Source organism: Mesocricetus auratus, unplaced genomic scaffold (assembly GCF_017639785.1).
Source record: "Mesocricetus auratus isolate SY011 unplaced genomic scaffold, BCM_Maur_2.0 Super-Scaffold_100008, whole genome shotgun sequence".
Lineage (NCBI taxonomy): Eukaryota > Metazoa > Chordata > Mammalia > Rodentia > Cricetidae > Mesocricetus > Mesocricetus auratus.
Window position 1 is genome coordinate 11,727,955 of NW_024429192.1, and position 20,949 is coordinate 11,748,903.

Consider the following 20,949-nt stretch of genomic DNA (forward strand, 5'->3'; position numbering starts at 1 on the left):
ACGAATTTCAGGACACCTGGGCTTGCAAAGCGAGACACTCTCTCTACAGGAGGACGTAATGCTATGGAATGTTCAAAAGTAGGTGCTGGACACAAAAAGCTCTCAGGATTTTTCTGCAGGTTTGTCATGGTGGTCACCCAGTAACTCATTAACTGTTCCAATTTTTACAAACCCATTGATGAATTTCGGCCCTTCCTGGTCATGCGTCCCAAGGGGCCCCCTTCTCCCTGTCCCTTCTTCTAATTCTCTTTCCCTGTCACTGAGTCTTCAGCTTTGGCTTTGATCACTAATGGAGAAAGAAAGTCCCAAAGCAACATCTGTGCAGCAGCTTGGAAAGCAGTAAGGGCAGGCTGCGGAAGAGCAGACACGGCCCATGCACGGGACTCCTGAAGAGATGACACTGATGTGTCACCTGCTCTGTAGCCCCAGCCTGGCCTAGTGAGCCTTTAGGATCCTCTCACAGAGTTTGGGGAAAGTGTGGTGCTGATGAAGGCATAGAAAACTGAGCAGTTTTTAAAATACAAATAGGCTTGTGTTAGTTTTAATGAAAGGAGCCAAGGCATTGAAAAAAAACTACAGCTATCAGTGTGAACAGTTCTGCCAACTGCGTTGATGGTCAACTCTCTGTGGGACTACAAGAAGGCTCTTGGTGTAGCTCAGTGCATAGTTGTTTGGCGCCATTGTTTTGGGTGTGTGGTGAGGTAACGCATGGTGATGGGATTACAAGGCAGAGAAAAACCACTCACCTCATGGCCAGAAATAGAAACAAATAGTGGACGAGGAGGAAGCTGGGGGATGGTGCCACAATTCTCTTTGAGGGCAAGCCTTTGCACCCCTGATCCCTCATCCCTTCTCGCCTAGCCCCCTCTGCTTGCCAGCCTTCTTCCTCGGGTGGCTCAGTGAGTTTCATTAGGGTTGCTTACGAGAGTGGGTAAGGGCTTGTTTATAGCAGCCTTGCCAGTGGCTACAGCTAAAGAAAATGTCTCACCTTCCCATTTTAATAGCAAGTAACTGAGAGGGTACCATGTCAGGGACATATTACATCAGTGAGTCTGCTTAGGGAAAAGAGTAATTGTAGGGCTACATGAGCAATAAATACTTCATGGTGCAGAAAGTATTTATGGTGAACAATGCCTTCTCATGATGCTTTTGCATTTGGAGATAACTGGATTCTGTGTGAAATGTAAGCTCTTTGGTGATTGGGTCTTTTGTTCGCTTACTGAACCCCCCCCCCCAGAGCTTAGGACATGTCAAGGCACTTAGTCCCCACTTGTCAGGATGCGTTGAAAAAGTGAACTGAAGATTTAAGCAAATGCTGGGGGAAGGAAGGAAAGGGAAAGGAAACCTCCTAACAGGCAGAAGACACAGAGCAAGCGGGGGACTTCTCCTGCCAAACACTTCCCAAAGTGACAGCAGGCATCATTTACCTTATGTCACTCCGTGCTGATCAGCACAGAGAGCAAATCTATTGTTAGCCTGAGTGTAGTCAGCACCACAGGAAGTTGCCCAGTTATTTTGCCAGGATTGGAGCTTGGTTTTCATCAACCACGGTTGCTTTGATAGCGAGGTTTTAGTGAGAATTCTGTTGAGTTGCAATCTATGAGCACCAATGCATGTTTGTGTTTGCCTTTGTCTTTATAAAGACCTTAGACCTTCAGGCTGTGTGATTTCCTCCATAGGTAACATCTAGGCTTCTCGTGTTTTCTGTGTTCTGCAGAGGACTCCCAACCCTCACTTCAGTGTATCTCTTGAGCCGTCCATCTTGTTCCGTCCTTCACAATTCTGCCTCCCCATGTGGCGGTCCCATGATCCAACACACCCCCAACTCCTCACCCGCCACCCCTGTCAGGCATTATCAGAGTCCATTTCCTCAGCCCCAATTATCTGCAACATCAGGTGGTCCTTTGAACACATTTCTCTCCCTTGTACTGTCCAGTGCTATCAGACCCTGTTGATGGTAGCCTTCTTCCCATGTCCTTGCCATGCCGTTCCTTTTTTTTTTTTTAATTGTGCACAAGCTTTATTATCATTTGCACTGAAGAATCTCAAGTGGTTTAAAAAATGTTAACAGATTTTTTTTTCCTGGATACAATTTCAACTTTCATTCAGTAAATCAAGCCTGGCCCATATAAATAAGCATCATTAAGCCAGCTAATATGAGTTATTGTAGAACAAGGATTGCAGTGAAATTTTCTTATTCTAGGTCAACTATGAACTATGGTTAGTTAGCAAGATTGCATTTGACAAGTGCTTGATGAAAACCAGCTGAAGTTGTGGTAGACTATCTAGGCGCTGTATACGGTCTCGTGGTTGAAAATCATGCCGTTCCTTTTGTGTGCTCTTTCATTCCCTGTTTTCCTTCCCAGGCTCGTGCTCTTTGTCCACTTCAGAAATCCTAAACACTGGTGTTTTTCTAAAGCACTTCTTCTTGGTTGTTCATTTTAGACAGCACACAAGCTAGCCGGGAAACCCCATTCATGCAGTGCTTCCCCTAAGGCTGTCCTGAGTTGTTACGTCTGGGGTCAGGCTCCTTCAGTGGGAAGGTCCTCAGATTCTGTGTGACCTCTGGAGTTGTGGTTCATAGCTTCCTTGGACATCTCAGGAAAGGTGTATCTGGGTAAATGGTGAGTAGTAGAGAGTATAGCTCAGAGGTCAACTGCCTGCCTGCCTGCCATGAGTGAGGTGCCGGGTTTAAGCTCCAGCACTTCCAAACAAAGCTGCACGAATAAATAAATGATGACTTTGAGATTCTTAGATTCAGCATCAGTGTTTAAGCAGTGTGTCATTTTCATCAGTTAATGTATTGCTGAATACCATTTGGAGTGATTAAAATCTGTCACAGGCAAAAAAGTAGAGTTATTCTCAGCCTTCTGAAAAATGTAAGTGTGTATATGAGTGAAAGAGAGAGTTAGAGAGAGACAGAGATAGAGAGACAGAGACAGAGAGACAGAAAGAGAGAGAGAGATGTTTGTACATGTACATCCCCCTGAACTCTTGGTTCCTTGCATAAGAATTAATTAAATCTATGTGAGCTAGGAGCCCTACTGCTAATACCTAGCAAGCATTCAAGTACTGATTTTCACATAGATTTTAAAGGGGTGCTGTGTAATTAAGCACATTCTTACATTTTGAATTCTAAAAAGCATTTTGGATAATTCTATGTAGACATAAAATTTGCTGCAAAGTCTCTCTTTAAAATATAGGTGTGGTCTCTATTTTGGAAGTAGGTTACTCTGCGAGGGGAACTTGCGGTTATACTAAAACTAGTAACTAGGAGCCAACGGTATGGCTCAGTGGATAGAGGACACAGTCTGGGAAGGCTGAGCTCAAGCCCCAGAGCATGGAGAGAGCTGACCCTTGAGTGTTGTCCTGTGGCCTCCACATGTGTAGTGACATGCATTTGTCTGCACACACACACACACACACACACACACACACACACACACACACACCAAACAAATAAAAGAGTCCTATCTGGGAAGAAGAGAGTTAAGTCGTCTGCATGCAAAGTGCAGAAGGCTGCCTACTGTAGGAACTCCAACTAGAGTTGCCTAATGAGTCAAGAATGACAAATGCCCAAAATTCAGGAAAACGCACATATGACCTATTATTTATTGTTGCAGTTGAATGTTCTGTTGACATGGGACTTGTTATCAAAGATGTCCTTTGTACTCACTTGGCTTTTCAAACATCAGTAAAGGGGCCTACGTAAGTAGCCATCCCCTCTGCCCTAGAAAACTAAGAGCTGTGGCAAGGAAAGGAGATCGCTAACTATATAACCCCAGGGTGAAATGGTGTTGATGGTCATGTGACTTGTCAGGTCAAGAGGAGGAAGTGACCTTTGGCTTCATTTTGCTTCCTGTTGAGTGCCCTTAAGGACCATTTCATGTAAATTACGCTGCTTTAAACTTAGGGCGTGGAGCTCCTGGAGCAAGCTAATGGGAATTTTGTTGGAAGGTCTGCTTCACTCACACTTTCTTAGAAGATTCTGCTTCCTTGTCTTAGTTTCCCTCAGCATTGTCCCAAAACAACTCACATCCTAAGGACAACTTCCTTTGAATGTGTGTTTTAGTTTCCATCATCACTTTAGTAGACAGGCAGGACTCACACTATTTGAAAGGGAGGAGTACCTATTTTAGTTGTAATCCTTAATCTCATAGTGTCCTCCTTTTTGAGTGTTTAGTATAAAACAGGAGACTTCAATTCTTCAACCTCTCTCTGCCTGAGTCTTCTTACTTTGAGGAAGGATTTCAGTACACTTAAAGGCTCAGTTTCTGCTTGCCCAGAATGCTTGCTCTTCAAAATATCCGCTCCCTGGAGAGGTAAACCAAAGTTAGTCTTTTCATGTGACTTTGGATTGTTGACCTGGAAGACTTTGGGGTAATGGAATGGGCTTTGGCACCATTCCACTGCTTTCTGGTTGAGTACCCAGCCTGGAAAGGAAGGCGTGGCCGACCATGTGCAAGGGGGAGTATGGAAGCAGCCTGGAGATGCTTCAAGCATGAATACATCTCCATTTGATGCCTGGCATTATTGCTGAAGAGAAATCTAAGCTGCTGCATCCATCCATGTGCTGCGGCTTGTAATGATGCGTATTTAAATGATTTTGCATATTCGAATGATTTTACATCCAAACAAATGCATTCGTCCTCTGCCTGGAGAGGAAAAACTGAATGACAGACACTTGCACTCCCTCTGAAAAGAACAGACATTTTCATTATCAAATTCAATCAAGCAGAAAGTGGCAAAAGGAGCAGGCGTCTATCTATTTATGGCTTTGATTGAAGTTGTGGTGATAAAAGATTATTAGGTTGAAGAAGGGCCTCGTTCTCATGTTGCTATGTGACACAAGATTTCTGTCAACTAGGAAATAGTTCCTCTAAGTTAGATTATTGAGTACAAAGCTGACCAAAAGTCTCAAATTATCCATATCCCTTTAATTCACTATAGATATCTCTGGGACCGTTGAGGAGAAAGAAGTTCTAGTTATATATTAATATTCTACATCCTCTTTATTTTTCAAAGTCATTATTGGTAAGTTGTAGAAGCTCACCAGCTGGCTTTATGTTCTGTTAGTAGAGATTCCCATCCTGCTTAGATTTTATGTGCATCAGCAGGTGTAGACATATAACTCACTTGTCATCATAAAACTCTGCATTTGAGAAATGTATCAGAGCCCTCCAGGGGGATCTGCTGCTAAAACATAGTTGGGGATCTGCCGTTTGAAGCCTTAATGTAATTATTTCTTGCCCAAACCTTCCTTTATCGAAGTCCAGAAATTCAATTATTTCAGCTCTCTGAGGATAAGCTCCAGAAAATTGATCTGCAATAATGAACTAAGCCTTGTTTGCAAATCTGAGTGGTATTTTCAAAAACTAGAGTGGCACAGTAACAGAAAGAGGTTCCCATTTATCTGGGGACTTATCTCCTTTGAAAACATATGCGTAATTTCTGAAAGATAGCTTTGTCAAACAGCTTGATGAATCATGATAACATGCTGTATTTTTAATTCTGTTAGAGACTGGGTTGCACATCCTGGGTGTGTTGTTGGTAAGACGGTGAATCCCATTTCTCTTTCCTGCGCTTCAACAGGGCTCTGCATGTTGACTGTAGTGTTCTGGTGCCCAGTTGAAAGCTGTGTCAGTTTCAAACGGTGTCGCCTCATTTCTTCGGAGTTGACTTTTGTTAATTGCTGTGGCATTTTTTTCCTCCATTCTCTTCTTTCTCCTCATAAGATAGTGACCCGATGAGAAATGGGCCATTGTTCTCTGTGTACAGCCCTGAGATTTGAAAAGTTGGTTGGACTACCGGGGTCTAGTTCATTTCATAAAAGCGCTGACCTACATGTAGCCGAGTCTAGCAGTGACTAGGCACGTCAAGCGGGAGGTCATCTTGGAAGGGAAGGCTGTTGAGTCCCTAAGCATGGGCAGTATACCTCGGGGGACGATGGAAGATGAACACCAAACGGGAGACAGAGTTTTATATAATCAGAACTAAAATTAAAAGATGGGGGGTGGGAGGGAAAGAAAGAGCTGAAGATGGAAAACAGAGCAAGTGCTGTCTGGATTGGGGGAGTAGGTGGAGAACACTGAAGACAAGGCTGTGTGATAGGGTGGTCGTGTGATAGGGTGGTCGTGGGATAGGGGGGTCGTGTGATAGGGTGGTCCTGGAATCTGAGGGCTGGAACCAAGGCATTTGTTGTTTGCCGCCTGTGTGCTTCCGGTCCAGGTGGAAAGGCTTGGAATGAGGCGGGCAGCAGGTCCCCGCCCCGCCTCCCGCACCTCTTTGGGTCTTGATTCTACCTGCCTCACTCCCACAGGGGCTTCTGAATAAGCCACGTGGAAGAGTATGCTGGGTACACTCCCTGCTGTGATTAAGGATTTGCTAATGACCGGTGGCTGTCCTGCCTGGCTGTACATCAGCCTGGTTGGCATTTTGCAAATAATTACATGGGTTGATATTGTTTTTGATTTATTTTTTTTTAATTTTAGAGCACCACATATAACTCTAATTAATTGCATCTTTAAAAAAATCTACGCGGTTGTGAAATTTTTTTAATGAGGTAGAGAGAAGGAAAGTGTTAGGAGAAAGCAACCAGTGAAGATGTTTTTGCTTTCAAGAAGCAGCATAACTCAGGAGGGTGTCCCTGCAGGGGTCTGCTTTTCAGCTCCTAGGAAACAAGGAGGCTGGGTGAGGACTGAAGGAAGCTGTCCCTCGGTTTCCACATCTGAGTCAGTCACATATCCATACATACAAAGTGTAACAGCGGAACTGTAGAAAACCAATGGGGAGGCTGGGCGGTTAGCTGATAAATAGGGCTTAGGGCAGTAACAGAAGGAGTCCTGGAGGCTCTGTGCCCAAATGTGCACCATGATCAGGTAGTGAGTACGACTGCAGCATCAGGGTATTCGGTCTCCGTTTCTCTGCTAACCAGCATCTCGGGCTTTGCATGTTCTCCCATAACCTCTGCCTGTCCTCAAAAGAAATTCCTGACCTCTAAAATGCCATGCCGAGTGTGTTGTGCTCACTGCTGTCCACTGGGCGCGTGTGGCCACACAGCATTGAAACGTAGCTAGCCCAGAGAGCTTTACTTCACCTGTAGGAGAGCTGAGTCATGGCTGTTATGATAAAACGTGAGGAAACTTGGCGGATTCCATGGCAGGCGAGGGTGACCCTGGGGTGGGGGGGGGCGGACAAACACGCCACGCAGACAGAGCTTAGAAAGGAAGGGGGCAAGGAAAGAGAAAAGAGAGAGGACGGAAGAGAAGAGGGAGAAAGGCAAAGTCCTGTCCGCCCCAGGGCAACAGTGGGAAAGAGAGAGAGGAAGAGAGCCAGAAAGGGAGGGTAGGCGGGCAGAGTCTTTCCTTTAAAGGGGTCCTTTGCACCTGGGCTGAGCAGGGTACTGCCTGAGCGCATTCTTCCAGGTGACAGGGCCAGGCCAGCATAATGCATGAATCCTTGCAAAGGGAAAATACAGCATGCTTTGATAATTAGTTTTGCAATGATTTCACATTAAAAGGCAGTATAGGCTATACCAGGATAAATATAGTACGTGACTAAAGTCAGGTGTGTGTGTGTATGTATGTGTGTGTGTGTGTGTGTGTGTGTGAAACTATAGATTGCTTTTTAAAATGTGGCTGGAACCACATATGTGACCTGCTTTATATTTCTGTTGCGCCAGGCTCTGTAAACTCTTGATGGGGCGCTGAAGGCTGCACACCTCATTGCTTGTATCCTCTGTGGACACAGCGCCAGGGCAGCTTGGCATTTAGCGGTGCTCAGTGATACTGAGTATTCACTTAAAATTGCATCAGATTATGCTAGGTTTCCGTGTGTATTCTCGTTCCTCTTTGAACTTCTCTGGCCAGTAAGCATTTTTTATAGTGTCATCCTAATTACAGAGTGAGCACTCTTATCATAAAATCTGAATTACAAAAAGCTTCATAATTGGCAACTTCTTAAATGCCACTGTTTTGCCATAAATGGAAAACTCCCCACCGTGAAAAGCTGTTTCGTTCACAAAATCATGAAAGGTATTGCAGAAGGGTCAGCATAGTGTCATCTATAAATCCAGCTCTCTGGAGTCCTGAGTGTTGAGTGTTCAAGGACAGCTGGGGGCAATGTAACAAGATACTGAAAAAAAAATTGTATAAAACTACTGGTAGGCTATTATATATGAAATATAAATGTATTTCATATTTGAGTCTCAGTCACAAAATAATCTCATGCATATGGAAAGAAATCCACTTGCCCCTCGTCACTCTTGAGTATGTATTCTTGTAGATATTTCCGTGTCTCTCTGTGTCTCCGCTAACCTCCGTAGGAGTTCACACTGTTGATCCAAATCTACTCTACTACCATGAGGGCTGTTCTACCTTCTCTGGTCTGTAAACTCTCACCCCACTCTGCAGATCCGGCTTCTATCTCCCTTTGCCTCTGTCATTCATTTCAGAATGCTCTGGTAAAGCATCAAAATTCCAGTACCTATGTAAAGCTTTTCAAAAGCCTCAAAATTGTTAACGTCTTTGCTCATTACATTTTGAAGTATATCTTTTGTTATTATTTCAAAACCAACATTATTAATAGAGAGGTATAGTTATTCTACTTCTCTTGCCTACTCATCCTGCTATTCATGTGTTCACAAGTGAGTGTGTGTTTGTGGTATGTTATTTGGCTGAACTGTATTCACTTGAATAACTCTGAAAGATTTAAATGAAACTTGGAGTGTTCACTTCCTTTTTGTTTTTAGCTTATCTTGTACCATCCACTTAGTTTGTGCCATCTGCAAGGAGTTCTCTAAAGAAACCTGTCTGCCAGCTATTATTGTAATAGTTACAGTGACATGTTGGTTGACAGCATAGTCACATTGCAGAGCTGTGTAATTTACTCATGTGTTCCTCTTGAGAACCCAAAAGTGACCCACCGTGTGGAACAAAACTCTGTCATGCGCAGAGTTGGTTGAGAAATATTTTGGCCACTTCTGAAAGTATTCCAGCCATCCAAGTGCCTCCCAGAACATTTGTTTCCCAGCCTGTTGTCAGCATGCAAATGTTATAGGATGTCAGTACATCTAAAGTGGTAAAACAAAAAAAAAAAAGGTTTTCCTAGTAAATATGAGTAAACATTTATGCAGTCTGTAGTTATCATTTTGATATATATACATATAGTAGTGTAGATTAAAGAGTACATGAATCTCAGTTGGTTATTTGTACATTTCTGAGGACAAAGGAGAAACATCGGATGCTGTTCATCATTTTCAGCGAGAAGTGTCTTCTAGTTTGCATAGTAGGGGTAGGCGTTGTTTCTAGCGGTTCATTAGATTTGGCCTTCAGCCTACCGTTGTCATCGTACTCTGAGACATGGTTACTTCTCACATGGATAACTGCAGCAACTCCAACCTGTTCTTCTTCTTTCCAGTGCTGACTCCTTTGACACAAATAATTGTGTAAACCATGTCAGGCTTCCTGCGTTTCTCAACAATGCTGATCAGTTTTGTAGTTGAAGGCCTTGGAGTCTGCTCTCATCCGCCATGATCTCTTGCAAATTATTCCTCTACGAGAATTCTCCTCCTCTTGCTTTTGTCTGAGTCTCATCAGCATGCACTTGCTAGGGTCTTGGTCTTCGGTACCCCTTACTCTGTGACTGGAATGTTTTCGGTTTGATGCACAATGCTTTCTTTTTTTTTCTCTCATGTCCTCTGGCCTACTCAAGTGTCCTATTCACTCTTACCACCCAGTGAATTTCTACATCTTGTCCACACCATCCCCCCACTTTTTCTCTATAATCTTTCTCACCAGCTGACTGGTTGTTCCTTATTATTTCCCTCTAGAATGCTATCATATTGTGTCTCTTGTCCCTTCTCTGTATTCTGAGCACTAAGAGATGTGTAAATAACTTGCCAATGAAGAGTCTGGGATGGACTGAAGCATCTTGGGTGGGGAGAGGTGTTTGAAGATGCCTGGACTTCCTGCTGGGATCACTGCCCATTGTGAGCCTTGGGGGTTAATTACCCTTATCTGGGGACTCTGTCACTCTGCTGACTGGTGCTGTTGTTTGTCGTATCATAAGTGATATTCAAACGTACGGCAGCACCTCTTCATCTGCGAGGCTGATGCAGATTGTTGATAACATAGTCAGTGTGAGCCCTGTTGCCTGCAGTCGGTACATGAGTCGCAGTAAGCAGTGATGAGTACCTGCTGCTGTTTTTATTACTACAGATATTACCAATAGAAGACACGGTTGGCACATGGTTCCTGGGGGAAGGGTACCAGGAATTCATGGAGCACCTTTGCTCTGGATGGTGGGTTGAGTGCTTTGTGAAAATGAACTCATTTAATTCTCCCAGCTCTACTGCCTCCTACAAGGGTGACCTGCTTGGTTACATGTTTTCTCTTGCCTTCTTTTCTTAGAAAACTAGAAATGTGACTGTTGTAGCTGCCTCTTTTGCAAGGTTCTGAAGCCCGTGGGAGAAGCTGCACTGAAGTCCCGGGGGGGCGACGTTACTCACAGTTACTGGGATTCCCACCTCGCCTCCCTGGTGAGATAGGCTCGGATCCATCAGGAGGAGCTTGGTTGTTTTCGATTATGCCGCTGCCAGCCCCACCACACTCCCTTTAAGACAATCTCCAGCCTCTGAGAGTAGGCTACACGTTGGGTAGAAATCCATTGGCCTTCAGACCTTTTGGTTTTTTTTATTCCTGTGATTCTGGCCATTTACTCTACTCTTGAGAATTCACAGTAGTTTGCTTGCATGCATGTGTGTCTGTGTGTCCATGCACATATGTAGAGATCAGGGGACAACCTTGACTGTCATTTCTCACATATGCTTCGCCTCGTTTTTTTGAAGTGTGACTTCTCACGGTTGGAGTTCTTCAAGCAGGCTGGGCTGGCTGGCCAGCAAGTCCCAGGGGCCTCTACCTCCCCAGCACTGGGATTAGGATTACATGCTTCCATTTTTTCAAAATGAATTCTGGAGATCAAACTCGCAAGCTCATGCTTGGAAGCCAAGCACTATACCAACTGTAGTATCGCTCCAATGAAAAGTTTTTTGGTTTGTTTTCTTTTTCAGTCTGAAATCTTTGTGCCTCAGAGAACTGATGTATGACAGCTTCTTTACCTTTGAAATCTTTGAAATCAGTTTCTTCAAAAACCATTCTGAGTCCCAGAGACAGCCTCAGGTTTGAGAACTTTCACTCAGCTGTCTCATACTGGTTCCCCTCTTGCTTTTGCCTGTGGGGTGAACTGGTAGGGTCTCCTTGAGTTTCTTTAAGTGGCTGTTTGTAGTCCTAGTTCCGCCTCATTCCAGGAATCATGTCTCTTTGTAAAGGCACAATATAGTAATTGGAAATGCACTCCTGCTTTTGAACTGCACAGTATTGGAGAGTCTGCTTCTCACTTGTTGACTATCCAGTGCCACTCTTTGCTTTCTCAAAGAATTCTGCGTTCTTTTGTGTCAGGGTGCCTGTGTGCTCAGTTGGAAATACTTTCAGGTTCCCTTGCAGCTCAGTTTGGACATCCAGTAGTAAAAAAAATACACTCTGTTGGTGGGGGTCGTCTGAAGGGAGGGTCTTCCTGTAGTAAAGCTAAGAAGTTTCATTACAGAAAATCTCCGATCGTTCATCCATTCTGTCTAGCACATGGATATGAGGTCACAGGTTTTCCATGGACCATCTGTCTTGTGACTATGGAGCATGAGAAAGTTGTCCAATAATGGCAGTACAGAGAGGTCTGAACCTCATAGTGTCACGCAATCCCTCCATGTTCAAGCCACTGTCCAACATGTTAGAATCGGCAAGTCAGAATGTGCTCCCAGCCAGTTTGTTTGGCTTACTGGATAATTTAAGTCTAGTTTTTTTAAATTGCCGGATGACCCACAGTGTAGATCATAATATCAAAGTATTCCATAGGCTTAGAACAAATGATTTTTAAAAAATGAAACCCAAGAAAAACTGGCCAGGTTAAACCATTGTGACCAGAGTTTATGGAAGACTCAAGATCTCTCGGGGGATGGAGAGAGACCAAGGACACTTGAGATTTTAGTCCAGTTCTATTTGCCTGTTGGCTCTGTGAGCGAATCTCTTGACTGGGCTTCTTCCAGCCATCTACAAACTGAGGTGATTGAGGCTAGACATTTGTTCTCACAGACCACCAAAGAGCCAGCAGGCAGAAACGTCAGGGTCCCTATTGCATCTTTACTTACTTGCCAAGACTTCAGCCAAGCAGCCAAGTGCACATTTTATTTATTTTTAAAAACCCTCTCTCCACCAAAATTTGCAAGTGTGCTTTAAATATGAAACTTTCATTTTTTCCATATAAAAAGTTTGAATGGCTACCAATAAACATGTCTGGTGTATATTAAAGAATTTTCCATTTACAGTAAATGGTACCTGATTTCCTAGAAAATAAGTAAATATGAGTACAACGTCTCATGATTCTGCTTTTATTTTGAGCATTGGCCTCTTTTATCTGAATTGTGTTAGGGAATTTTTGCACTTTAAGGATTAATCCACACAAACAGGCTTATTTCAACACTCAAAACACCCATTATTGTGTATGGAAAACCCCAGGCTATTCCTACTATGGATTAAAAAAATCAATAAACTTTAATTTTTCATACTGCTCTAAATTTACATAAAAACAAATGGATTTCCCATAAAACTAAACTCTGTTCTAGCATAGATTTATTTTTAATTAATTTTTTATCAAAGTTGCATAAAGACCCCAATCTTTTAAATACTTCCTTAAAGTTTTTATGATTTATTTTCATTTTTAATTGTGTGTGGTGTGGTGCGGTGTGGTGTGTGTACCCATGTGAATACCTGCATATGAATACAGATACCCACAGAAGCCAGAGGTATTGGATCACACTGGGACTGGAATTGCAGCGTGGGTGCTTGGACCCAAACTCAGCAGCAGTATGTCCTTTTAACTGCCCAGCCATCTCTCCAGTCTCTGTCAAACTTTTGGAGAGAGCTTTATGCTTTAACCAGTTAACCTTTGTGATGAGTAGTGTTCTAATATGCTTTCCCAACTCTCAGAGGAAGAAAAGAAGTGCTGCCCATTGCTAAGTTTAACGGTAGGGAACAATGAGTTTTCCCTTTTGCCCATTGTCCTGAGGGCTTCTTAAGGAACTAGTATTAATCCTTGGCTAAAGCCATTTCCTTTAGCCATAGGCAATATCTGCAGCTTATAGTCATGTCTGCGATGTGAAGGAAAACATTTGCAAATTAAAAATTCCAGTATCCTTTTAAAATAGTGTGCAGGGCTGTTAGAATGTAGCTAATGCAATGGTTGCCCTGTAGACAGGGCTCGCCTGTTACTGAAGTAACTATCCTTTGTGACTGGTTCAGCCTCGTAATCTAGACCTGGACAGATGGAAATGGGAGTTTGGTTTTGTTACTTAATGCCAGTTTTTCTTCTTGTACCCCAAGAACTCATTCATGCGTTGGTCTAGAATGCCTTATATTTGTTTTTGATCTTGACACAAATGGATTCAATATCTTGGTCTGGCCATTGAATCTTTCCAATAATTACTTGTGAAACAAAAACTGTTACTTAGTATTCTGAACAGTTGTGAATATGACTGACCCATGCTAACTGAGGAGGATGGGCCGGTGGTCACTTGAGGCGTCCTGTAGCCTTGTCCTGAAATGCCTCAGTCATTAGGTGTTCTTCCTAGCAGCCTGGTTACCTGGCCTCAGACGCCCTGAGTAGTTCACTTGCGAAAGATGTATTCGTTTAAGAAAGGACTGCCTTTATTTGAATTCTCCCGCTCTTCTGAGTTGGTTTGTTTACTGCTGTTATTTGTTTTGCTTTATTTTATGTCACTACATAAAAGAAAGTTGTGGCATCATTCTCATTGCTGTCTCTTTCCTTATAGTTTGTATCTGTTTAAGCTCCCGAGGTCCGAGTTGCCTTTGGGCAGGTTTCTTGACAGAGGTTTCTCACTGGAGAAGTGGATTTATAGGAGATGACATCATGGCTCTGTGGAGAGATGTATGATTGATGCAATTACTTTTTTTTTTCATTTTGCCATCCATCCATCCATCCATCCATCCGTCCGTCCTCTAGTAGGAGCATGTTTGCCAGAACTGCATCAGAGATATGGATGTAATAGTGTGATGGTCAGTGTTAATCATCAACTGGAAGGAATCTAGATCACCTGGGAGACTGCCCCTGAGCATGCCTGTGGTTGATTATCTTGATTCTGTTGCCTGGAGTGGAGTAACTCTGTGTTTGTCAGAGAAACTCAGATGATAAATAGATACTGCCCATACGCTGAGGAACTTCTTTTCATTCTTCAGTGGTGTACTCTGTTTGCCCATCCAACTCATCTTTACTGTTATTTCTGCCTCAACACCTTCCCTAGAGAACCAGTTCCATTCCTTCGCTATGATGACCCTATACATGCTTCATTCTAGTACAGAATTTAATCTCTTTATTCAACAGATCCTCATTATTGTGTGCAGATTTTGTTCTTAATGCATGGGGATACCACAGTGAATAGTATCAAGAGAAATTAATTTCACCCCTTATGTGTTATTTTCCACTGTCCATCTTTCACCCTTTATGAATATGCGAGTGTAAGAGGGACATTATATAATATTTCTAAATCTGAAGTGCCAGTCATGCCTAGGAACATGCCACATGAAATGTAAAGTTAAAAGGAAACAGATTCCAGAAGTTGGAATTAGTCTTTCCCGTGTGTTTTATATAAACCCATATATAATAAACATTTATATGTGTGCATTGTTTGGGGCTTAATGTTTGAAAATGCTATAGTCTCTAAGAGTTTGCAAGCAGTTTCAAAATTTCAAAATACAGAAATAGATAAATACATAAATGGCCGGGCGGTGGTGGCACACGCCTTTAATCCCAGCACTCGGGAGGCAGAGGCAGGCGGATCTCTGTGAGTTCGAGGCCGGGCTGGACCGATAGCCTCCGAAACAATACAGAGAAACCCTGTCTCGTAAAAACCAAAAAAGAAAAAAAAATAACATAAATGTTGACACTGCTCAAATTGAAACTGTCCATTTTTGTATTTGACTCCTTGCTGACAATGACTATCAGTGATTAGTTATTCAGCTTTTATATGAAGGAAGAAACATTAATTAAAGCAGACGGCACTGGGAATACTGTGGAGGGAGCTTAGGGACAAGAAGGCCATGGTGGCAAGGAAGTTGGTTGTTTAAAGAGACTGACCCGCCGTTCTAAAGTTCCTGAGGTCTCAGTGGCGGCTTTTTAGGCACTGAAAGGTGGGTAAGTGCTCTGACCTCTGCCTGGCCTTTGTGTATCCGTGGTGAGGTCAGGAGTGCACACAGAATAACACGCAGTGGCTTTCCTCTCTTTCAGTTGGCGAGTTTGTAAGTGACGCCCTCCTCGTCCCCGACAAGTGCAAATTTCTACACCAGGAGCGGATGGATGTTTGTGAGACACATCTTCACTGGCACACGGTCGCCAAAGAGGTACCAGTCCACGATTGCCTTCTTACAGAGAGATCTTCTGGGGGCATACAAAGACATTTCAGGAGTTATTCAACACAACGAGTTCTTTATAGAAACTGTATACAAGTAACTGAAGCGCTTTAAAAATTAAGTTCAGTGAGCAGAAGTTGGCGGCACACACCTTTAATCACAGTACTCGGGAGGCAGAGGCAGGAGGATCTCTGTGAGTTCGAGGCCAGCCTGGTTTACAGAGCTAGTTCGAGGACAGGCTCCAAAGCAATACAGAGAAACCCTATCTCGAAAAACAAACAAAAACAGTTAAGTTTACTATTTAAGAGTAATTTTGCAAGACCACGGAACAGAAACTCCAGCTAGCTGCTGCATCCCTTGTCCATGCACGAAGTTGGCCCCCTCTATCCAGGAACCATTCTAATGATCAAAAATAGTGCCTATTAGTTATAAGTTTGGGCCACATCTTACAAATGGACTTAAAGCTCTCATCTTCAATAGATGTAACTTTAAGATGTACATCTTTTTCAATTTACTTTCTCTTTTGGGGGGGGTGTTCCATGTGGTTTTCATAATTCTACTAGCGACTGGCAAACGCAATAGTAGAACAAAGAAGCCAAATGTCCAAAACCACCTCAAAGGCCACAGGTCACAATACCATTTGTGACCTTCTAGGTTTGTATTCACCAGGCTACCCTGCCGTCTTCCTTTCCACAGTGAGTGAGTCTGTGGCGGCATGCTTAGCCCTTTGCAAACCCCTGCTTTTGGCTAAATCGGTGAAAGATTAAAGACAAGAGAATGCAGTGTCACTTTGTGGAATTGCCACCCTCAAAACTGTCCTTTTGGTATAATTACAGCGTTTTTCTCCCAAGTGTTGTGTCAGGATGGTGGAATTAGTGTTGTAGAATTTGGGTCCTCTCTGTATCTCGGGAGTTCACCACTAGGGTCAGTGTCCCATGCCTGTTTCTTCCTAGGAAGGCTGGACATTTTTTTCCTTGTCACAGCAGCAAGGGGTGCCACCATTGTCCCAGAGCAGTCAGAGACCAGCAGCGTGCTAATTACCCTACAGTTAACAGGGCAGGCTGCACCCTGAAACATTTCTTCTCCTTTGCTTTCTATCAAAAATCAAATCCAGTGTCCTTGCATGCTGATCTGTAATCCCTCCTTGAGCTGTCTCCCAGTCCTCACTTCTACAAAGTAGAGTCTTGCTAAGTGGCTCAGTCGGCCTTGAACTCACTCTGTAGGTCAACTAGTCTTTGAACTTGCCACAGCCTTCCAAGTAGCCAGAATTACGGTCTGTACCACCAGGCCTGATTCCTCATAAGATTATTTGGTCCAAAATGTCAAATCTGTTGAGCTTCGAGAAGGAAAGAAACAATAAAAGTATCTAACATTATTTTTGCCTTTCATAAAGTAGTGTGTTTTGGCTTACCATAAATCAAACTTCATAAACATGATTGTGAAATTTAGGGGTGAGCTGAGCTTAAAGCAGACCACATAATTTGAAGTCCAGATGCCCAACTGATAACATCCCTTTGCATTTTTTTTGAATTTTCAAAGGAAAAATACTTTTTTACTAAGAAACAACAAACTGTTGACTCCTGTGAGGTTAGAATACATTTATAACATTTTTACTCTTTCCTTAGGCATATTGAGCTATTAATCTTTGTTCTGTCACTGAGAGATAGTTTCTCAGTTTTCTCTTAGCACAGATTGGTGTAAAATTACCAGATCCCAGAGTATCAAAAGGATACTGAGAAAGAAATCCCTGACTTCTATGAGTTCTGACTTCTTTGTGTCTGAGGGGGACAGTTTCTTTCTTTCTGGGAATGGGACTCTGGGAAATTAGCCAAGAAACAGAGTTTCCAGAATAAGGTAGAACTGAGTGGAAGAGATCTACATCTAGGGTGGATGTGTGGGCATGGGTAGATGTAGGAGCCACCCTCAACGCTGATAAGTCACCACAGCCCAAAGCATAAATTACCCCTGCTGTTTGTCCCCATGTTAGCCTTCTGAACCAGAAAATATCCAAATACGTTTCAAAGGGATTTTTAGATGTATTTTATTTTATGGACATGAATGTGTGTGTGTGTGTGTGTGTGCGCGTGCGCACGCGTGTGCACACATGCTCACACCTGGTGCCCAGAAGCCGAAGCCGTAGTCAGTGGCAGGTATTGGGTCCCTTGTGACTGGAGGTAAGAATGGTCCTGAACCATCCTGTGAGTTCTGGGGACGGCACAGGGGGCCACTACAAGGGCAACAAGCTTAACCACTGAGCCACCTCTCCAGGTCACATGTCAAGGTGACAATAGAAAGAATAACAAGCAGCACACGCTGAAGACAGGGTCGGAAGTGAATCCAGACAGCAAGTCGCCCTTGCCCTGGGAAATTGGTTCCAAATGTGTCTGCCCTCACCGATTGTCCCTGCTGGTGTGGCGGTGTGCAATCTCTGGACCCTCCCTCACTGTCTCCTCCCCCCCCCAGACGTGCAGCGAGAAGAGCACCAACCTACACGACTACGGCATGCTGCTGCCCTGCGGCATCGACAAGTTCCGAGGGGTGGAGTTCGTATGCTGCCCCTTGGCTGAGGACAGCGACAACATCGATTCGGCTGATGCGGAGGAGGATGACTCTGATGTGTGGTGGGGTGGAGCAGACACAGACTACACTGATGGCGGGTAAGGTGGCTTTTGTCTTGGCTGGCAGAGACTGAGCGTCTCCTGCTGCGGTGTGTGTTCTCTCTGAATGCATCTTGCTGTTTCACCCTGAAAAGATCCCTTCGCATTCCTGTTATATTGGCTGCTGGCAGAAAACTCATCCTGAAGTGCTGCTCTGATTACTGAGTGCTGTTTACTGTTCATGTTGTCGATGGGCCGTCATGAAATAATTGAGCTGTTATATTTCACCGTCAAGAATACTGATCAAACCCTACAAACAGCCACTCATTGGAAGTTCTACCAGGAAGTTGGTAGTTGTGAGGCCCGAGCTATGATTTCTGTCTGTCTTTTGGAAATACTTTTAAACACTCTCCCAGAGTTTTTGTTGATTGTGAACTCAGTACAAATTTTTGTTAAGGGAGATTTGCTTTGTGTTTGTGTGTGTGTATATATTTGCTTTGGGGGTTTCTTTTTTGTTTATGTTTTGGGCGGGGTTCCCCCATCATCTTTTTCCTTTGACTATAGTTAGCAACATTCATAAATGCTTGCTAAAGTTCTTTAACCATCTTCAGTTTGATGGTTGCTTGTAGACATAATTTTACCTCCTTTTTCTTGGGGTCTTGGTCCTTTAATTCATTATCCTATTTCCACTTTCACCTAGAGAGAAACATCCATATTCAAATCATGAAGCTATGAAACCAGAATGTCTGAGCTAGAACTATTTATTACCTGGCTCATTGATCAAGTCAGATTACACCATCCCCAAAAGCGGCACTCACGTTCTCTATCCACGGTCCTCTCTGTGGCTCCCCAGTGTTAACCAGCTCAAACACAGCACCAAATATGAATCACATAGCGTATGGGTATAGTGTAGAGTTTCCTCACTTCAACCCTGGACTCCTCTACATTCTAATATTTCTAATCATTTTACTAATATGAAATACTTACATACACCAGGAATACTGTCTTTTCTATCAGTAAGATGAGACTTTATTTTAGTACCAGTTGCCTGAGTTTTTCAGGATTTGTGTGTGTGTGCGTGTGTGTGTGTTAGTGTTATAGTTCTTTTTGTACCCTCTTTACCTTTTTCATCCATCCATCCATCCACCATCTGTTTTTGAGACAGGGTAGAGACTACATCGACAGTTGTGCAGTCCTGGCTGGCCTGGTCTTGCTATCTAGAACAGGCAAGCCCGGAACCCAGAGATCTACCTGCCTCTGCCTCCTGGGTGTTGAAATGAAAGGCTTTCACTACTGCACCTGGCTAGTTGTTTTGCCCTCATCCCCCCAAAAATTTACCTTTGGTTTATATTGACATAGAGCCAAGGACACTGAAAATAGAGTTTTCAGACACTTCTCAGTGATGATAAGAGTTCAAGTCTATGATTGTGTAAGCTTTTTGCTTCCCCAGCAAGAAGTCTTGGGGAATCAGAATTTGCTTCTAAGACTTTTTACCATCAAGAGCTAGGGGTTCTCCATGATAGCTGACCCCCATACCTCTCTGTTCCATGTGCCACATGTGGAAAGGGCAAGGATTCAACTTAATTATCTCTTTTTCTAGAAATGAGGTGGCTTAGTTCTCACATACGAGCCCATTCCTGTCCTTTGTCAGCCATGTCTGGATTTGAAAGTTTCAGGGGCTTTTGGAACAAATCCTGTCCCTGGGTCTCTGACCATAGAGTTCTAATGCAATCAGTGTTCAATAAGGAAATTCAAGTTACATAGCCATTGTCTTTCCTCATAGGCTGTTGGATACTCAACTTGCTAACTTCTGATTACTGCGCTGTGAACTGAGAAAACATGTAGCATGTCATTTAAACCTGGAAGCTTCCATCACTGGTGTTAAAACTCTAAGGCACTAGATATGTATTTACAACTGATTTGGTGATCTGGTATTGATGTCACAAGGTCTCTCCCTCCCCCCTTCCCTCTCCCCTCCCCCCTCTCCCTCTCCCTCTCCCTCTGTGTGTGTAAGTAGAAACTAGTAGAAACTAGAGGTCACCTAGATGTATTCAAGTATCTTCCACCTTATTTTTTTTAGACTTGGATACCGAGGGGACTAAACTCAAGCTCTCATGACTGTGTTGTAAGCACTTTACAAAGCCCTATCTCCCAGCCCTGTGGGGGACTTTAAATTTTAAAATGATTACTTTTATTTTCTTGAGAGATACCAGCCTTTGCCAAGCTTCGTTCCCATGTAAGACATTTTTATGTATCTTGTAAATCCTCATTTTTATTGGATCTGGTTTTCTTGATCTTTTTATGCTACGCTTTTTCTGACTAACAGGCACCATTGCAACCATCTTTGGTGATATTGTAGGAAACCACTGAATCAGAGGCCCTTTCTCTTGCTGCTGGAAATTGATCCAGACAGATGGCTTTTCATTCTGACCCAAGTCTCTTGCTTATTTGTGACGGTCACCAAGTAACTTCACCTTCTTGATATCCATCTCCGATTATATGACTCCTTTCTGGTCTCAGGGTTACAGACACTAAAGTATGAGATGTTTGTTCTTCTACTTTGGGTGTGCTGTTTGAATGTCCTATGCTACCTCCTGGAGAAAGCATACAGTATGTTATCCAGACCAGAGAGACACCACTCAGACTTCAGTCATCACCTGAAGGGGATAGGCACACTGGGTCACATGGTCACCCTGTCATCACCATCTGCTTGAAATGCTGTCTGGATCCTCCCTATTCATCTTCATTTGTATTCTGTTTCAGGCACCTGCCTCCCTCATCCCTTAGAGACAATCACCAACTATTACTCTGATCTTACATGTGAAATACTCACCAGATCTTGTTGTAATTCACCATCATTGTCCCAGCCCCAACTTGGA

At 43.3% G+C, this 20,949-nt stretch overlaps 1 protein-coding gene across 6 annotated transcripts in view; it reads left to right on the top strand.

Moving 5' to 3' along the window:
* The window catches only part of LOC101836288 (amyloid beta precursor protein), a 213,964-nt gene that overhangs the window by 73,902 nt on the left and 119,113 nt on the right, over positions 1-20,949 (top strand). For all 6 annotated transcript variants that reach the window (XM_040750547.1, XM_040750548.1, XM_040750549.1 and 3 more), the window contains exons 4-5: positions 15,352-15,464; positions 17,937-18,130. In XM_040750547.1, coding sequence (XP_040606481.1) covers positions 15,352-15,464; positions 17,937-18,130 — 307 coding nt within the window. The remainder of the gene's footprint in view (positions 1-15,351; positions 15,465-17,936; positions 18,131-20,949) is intronic.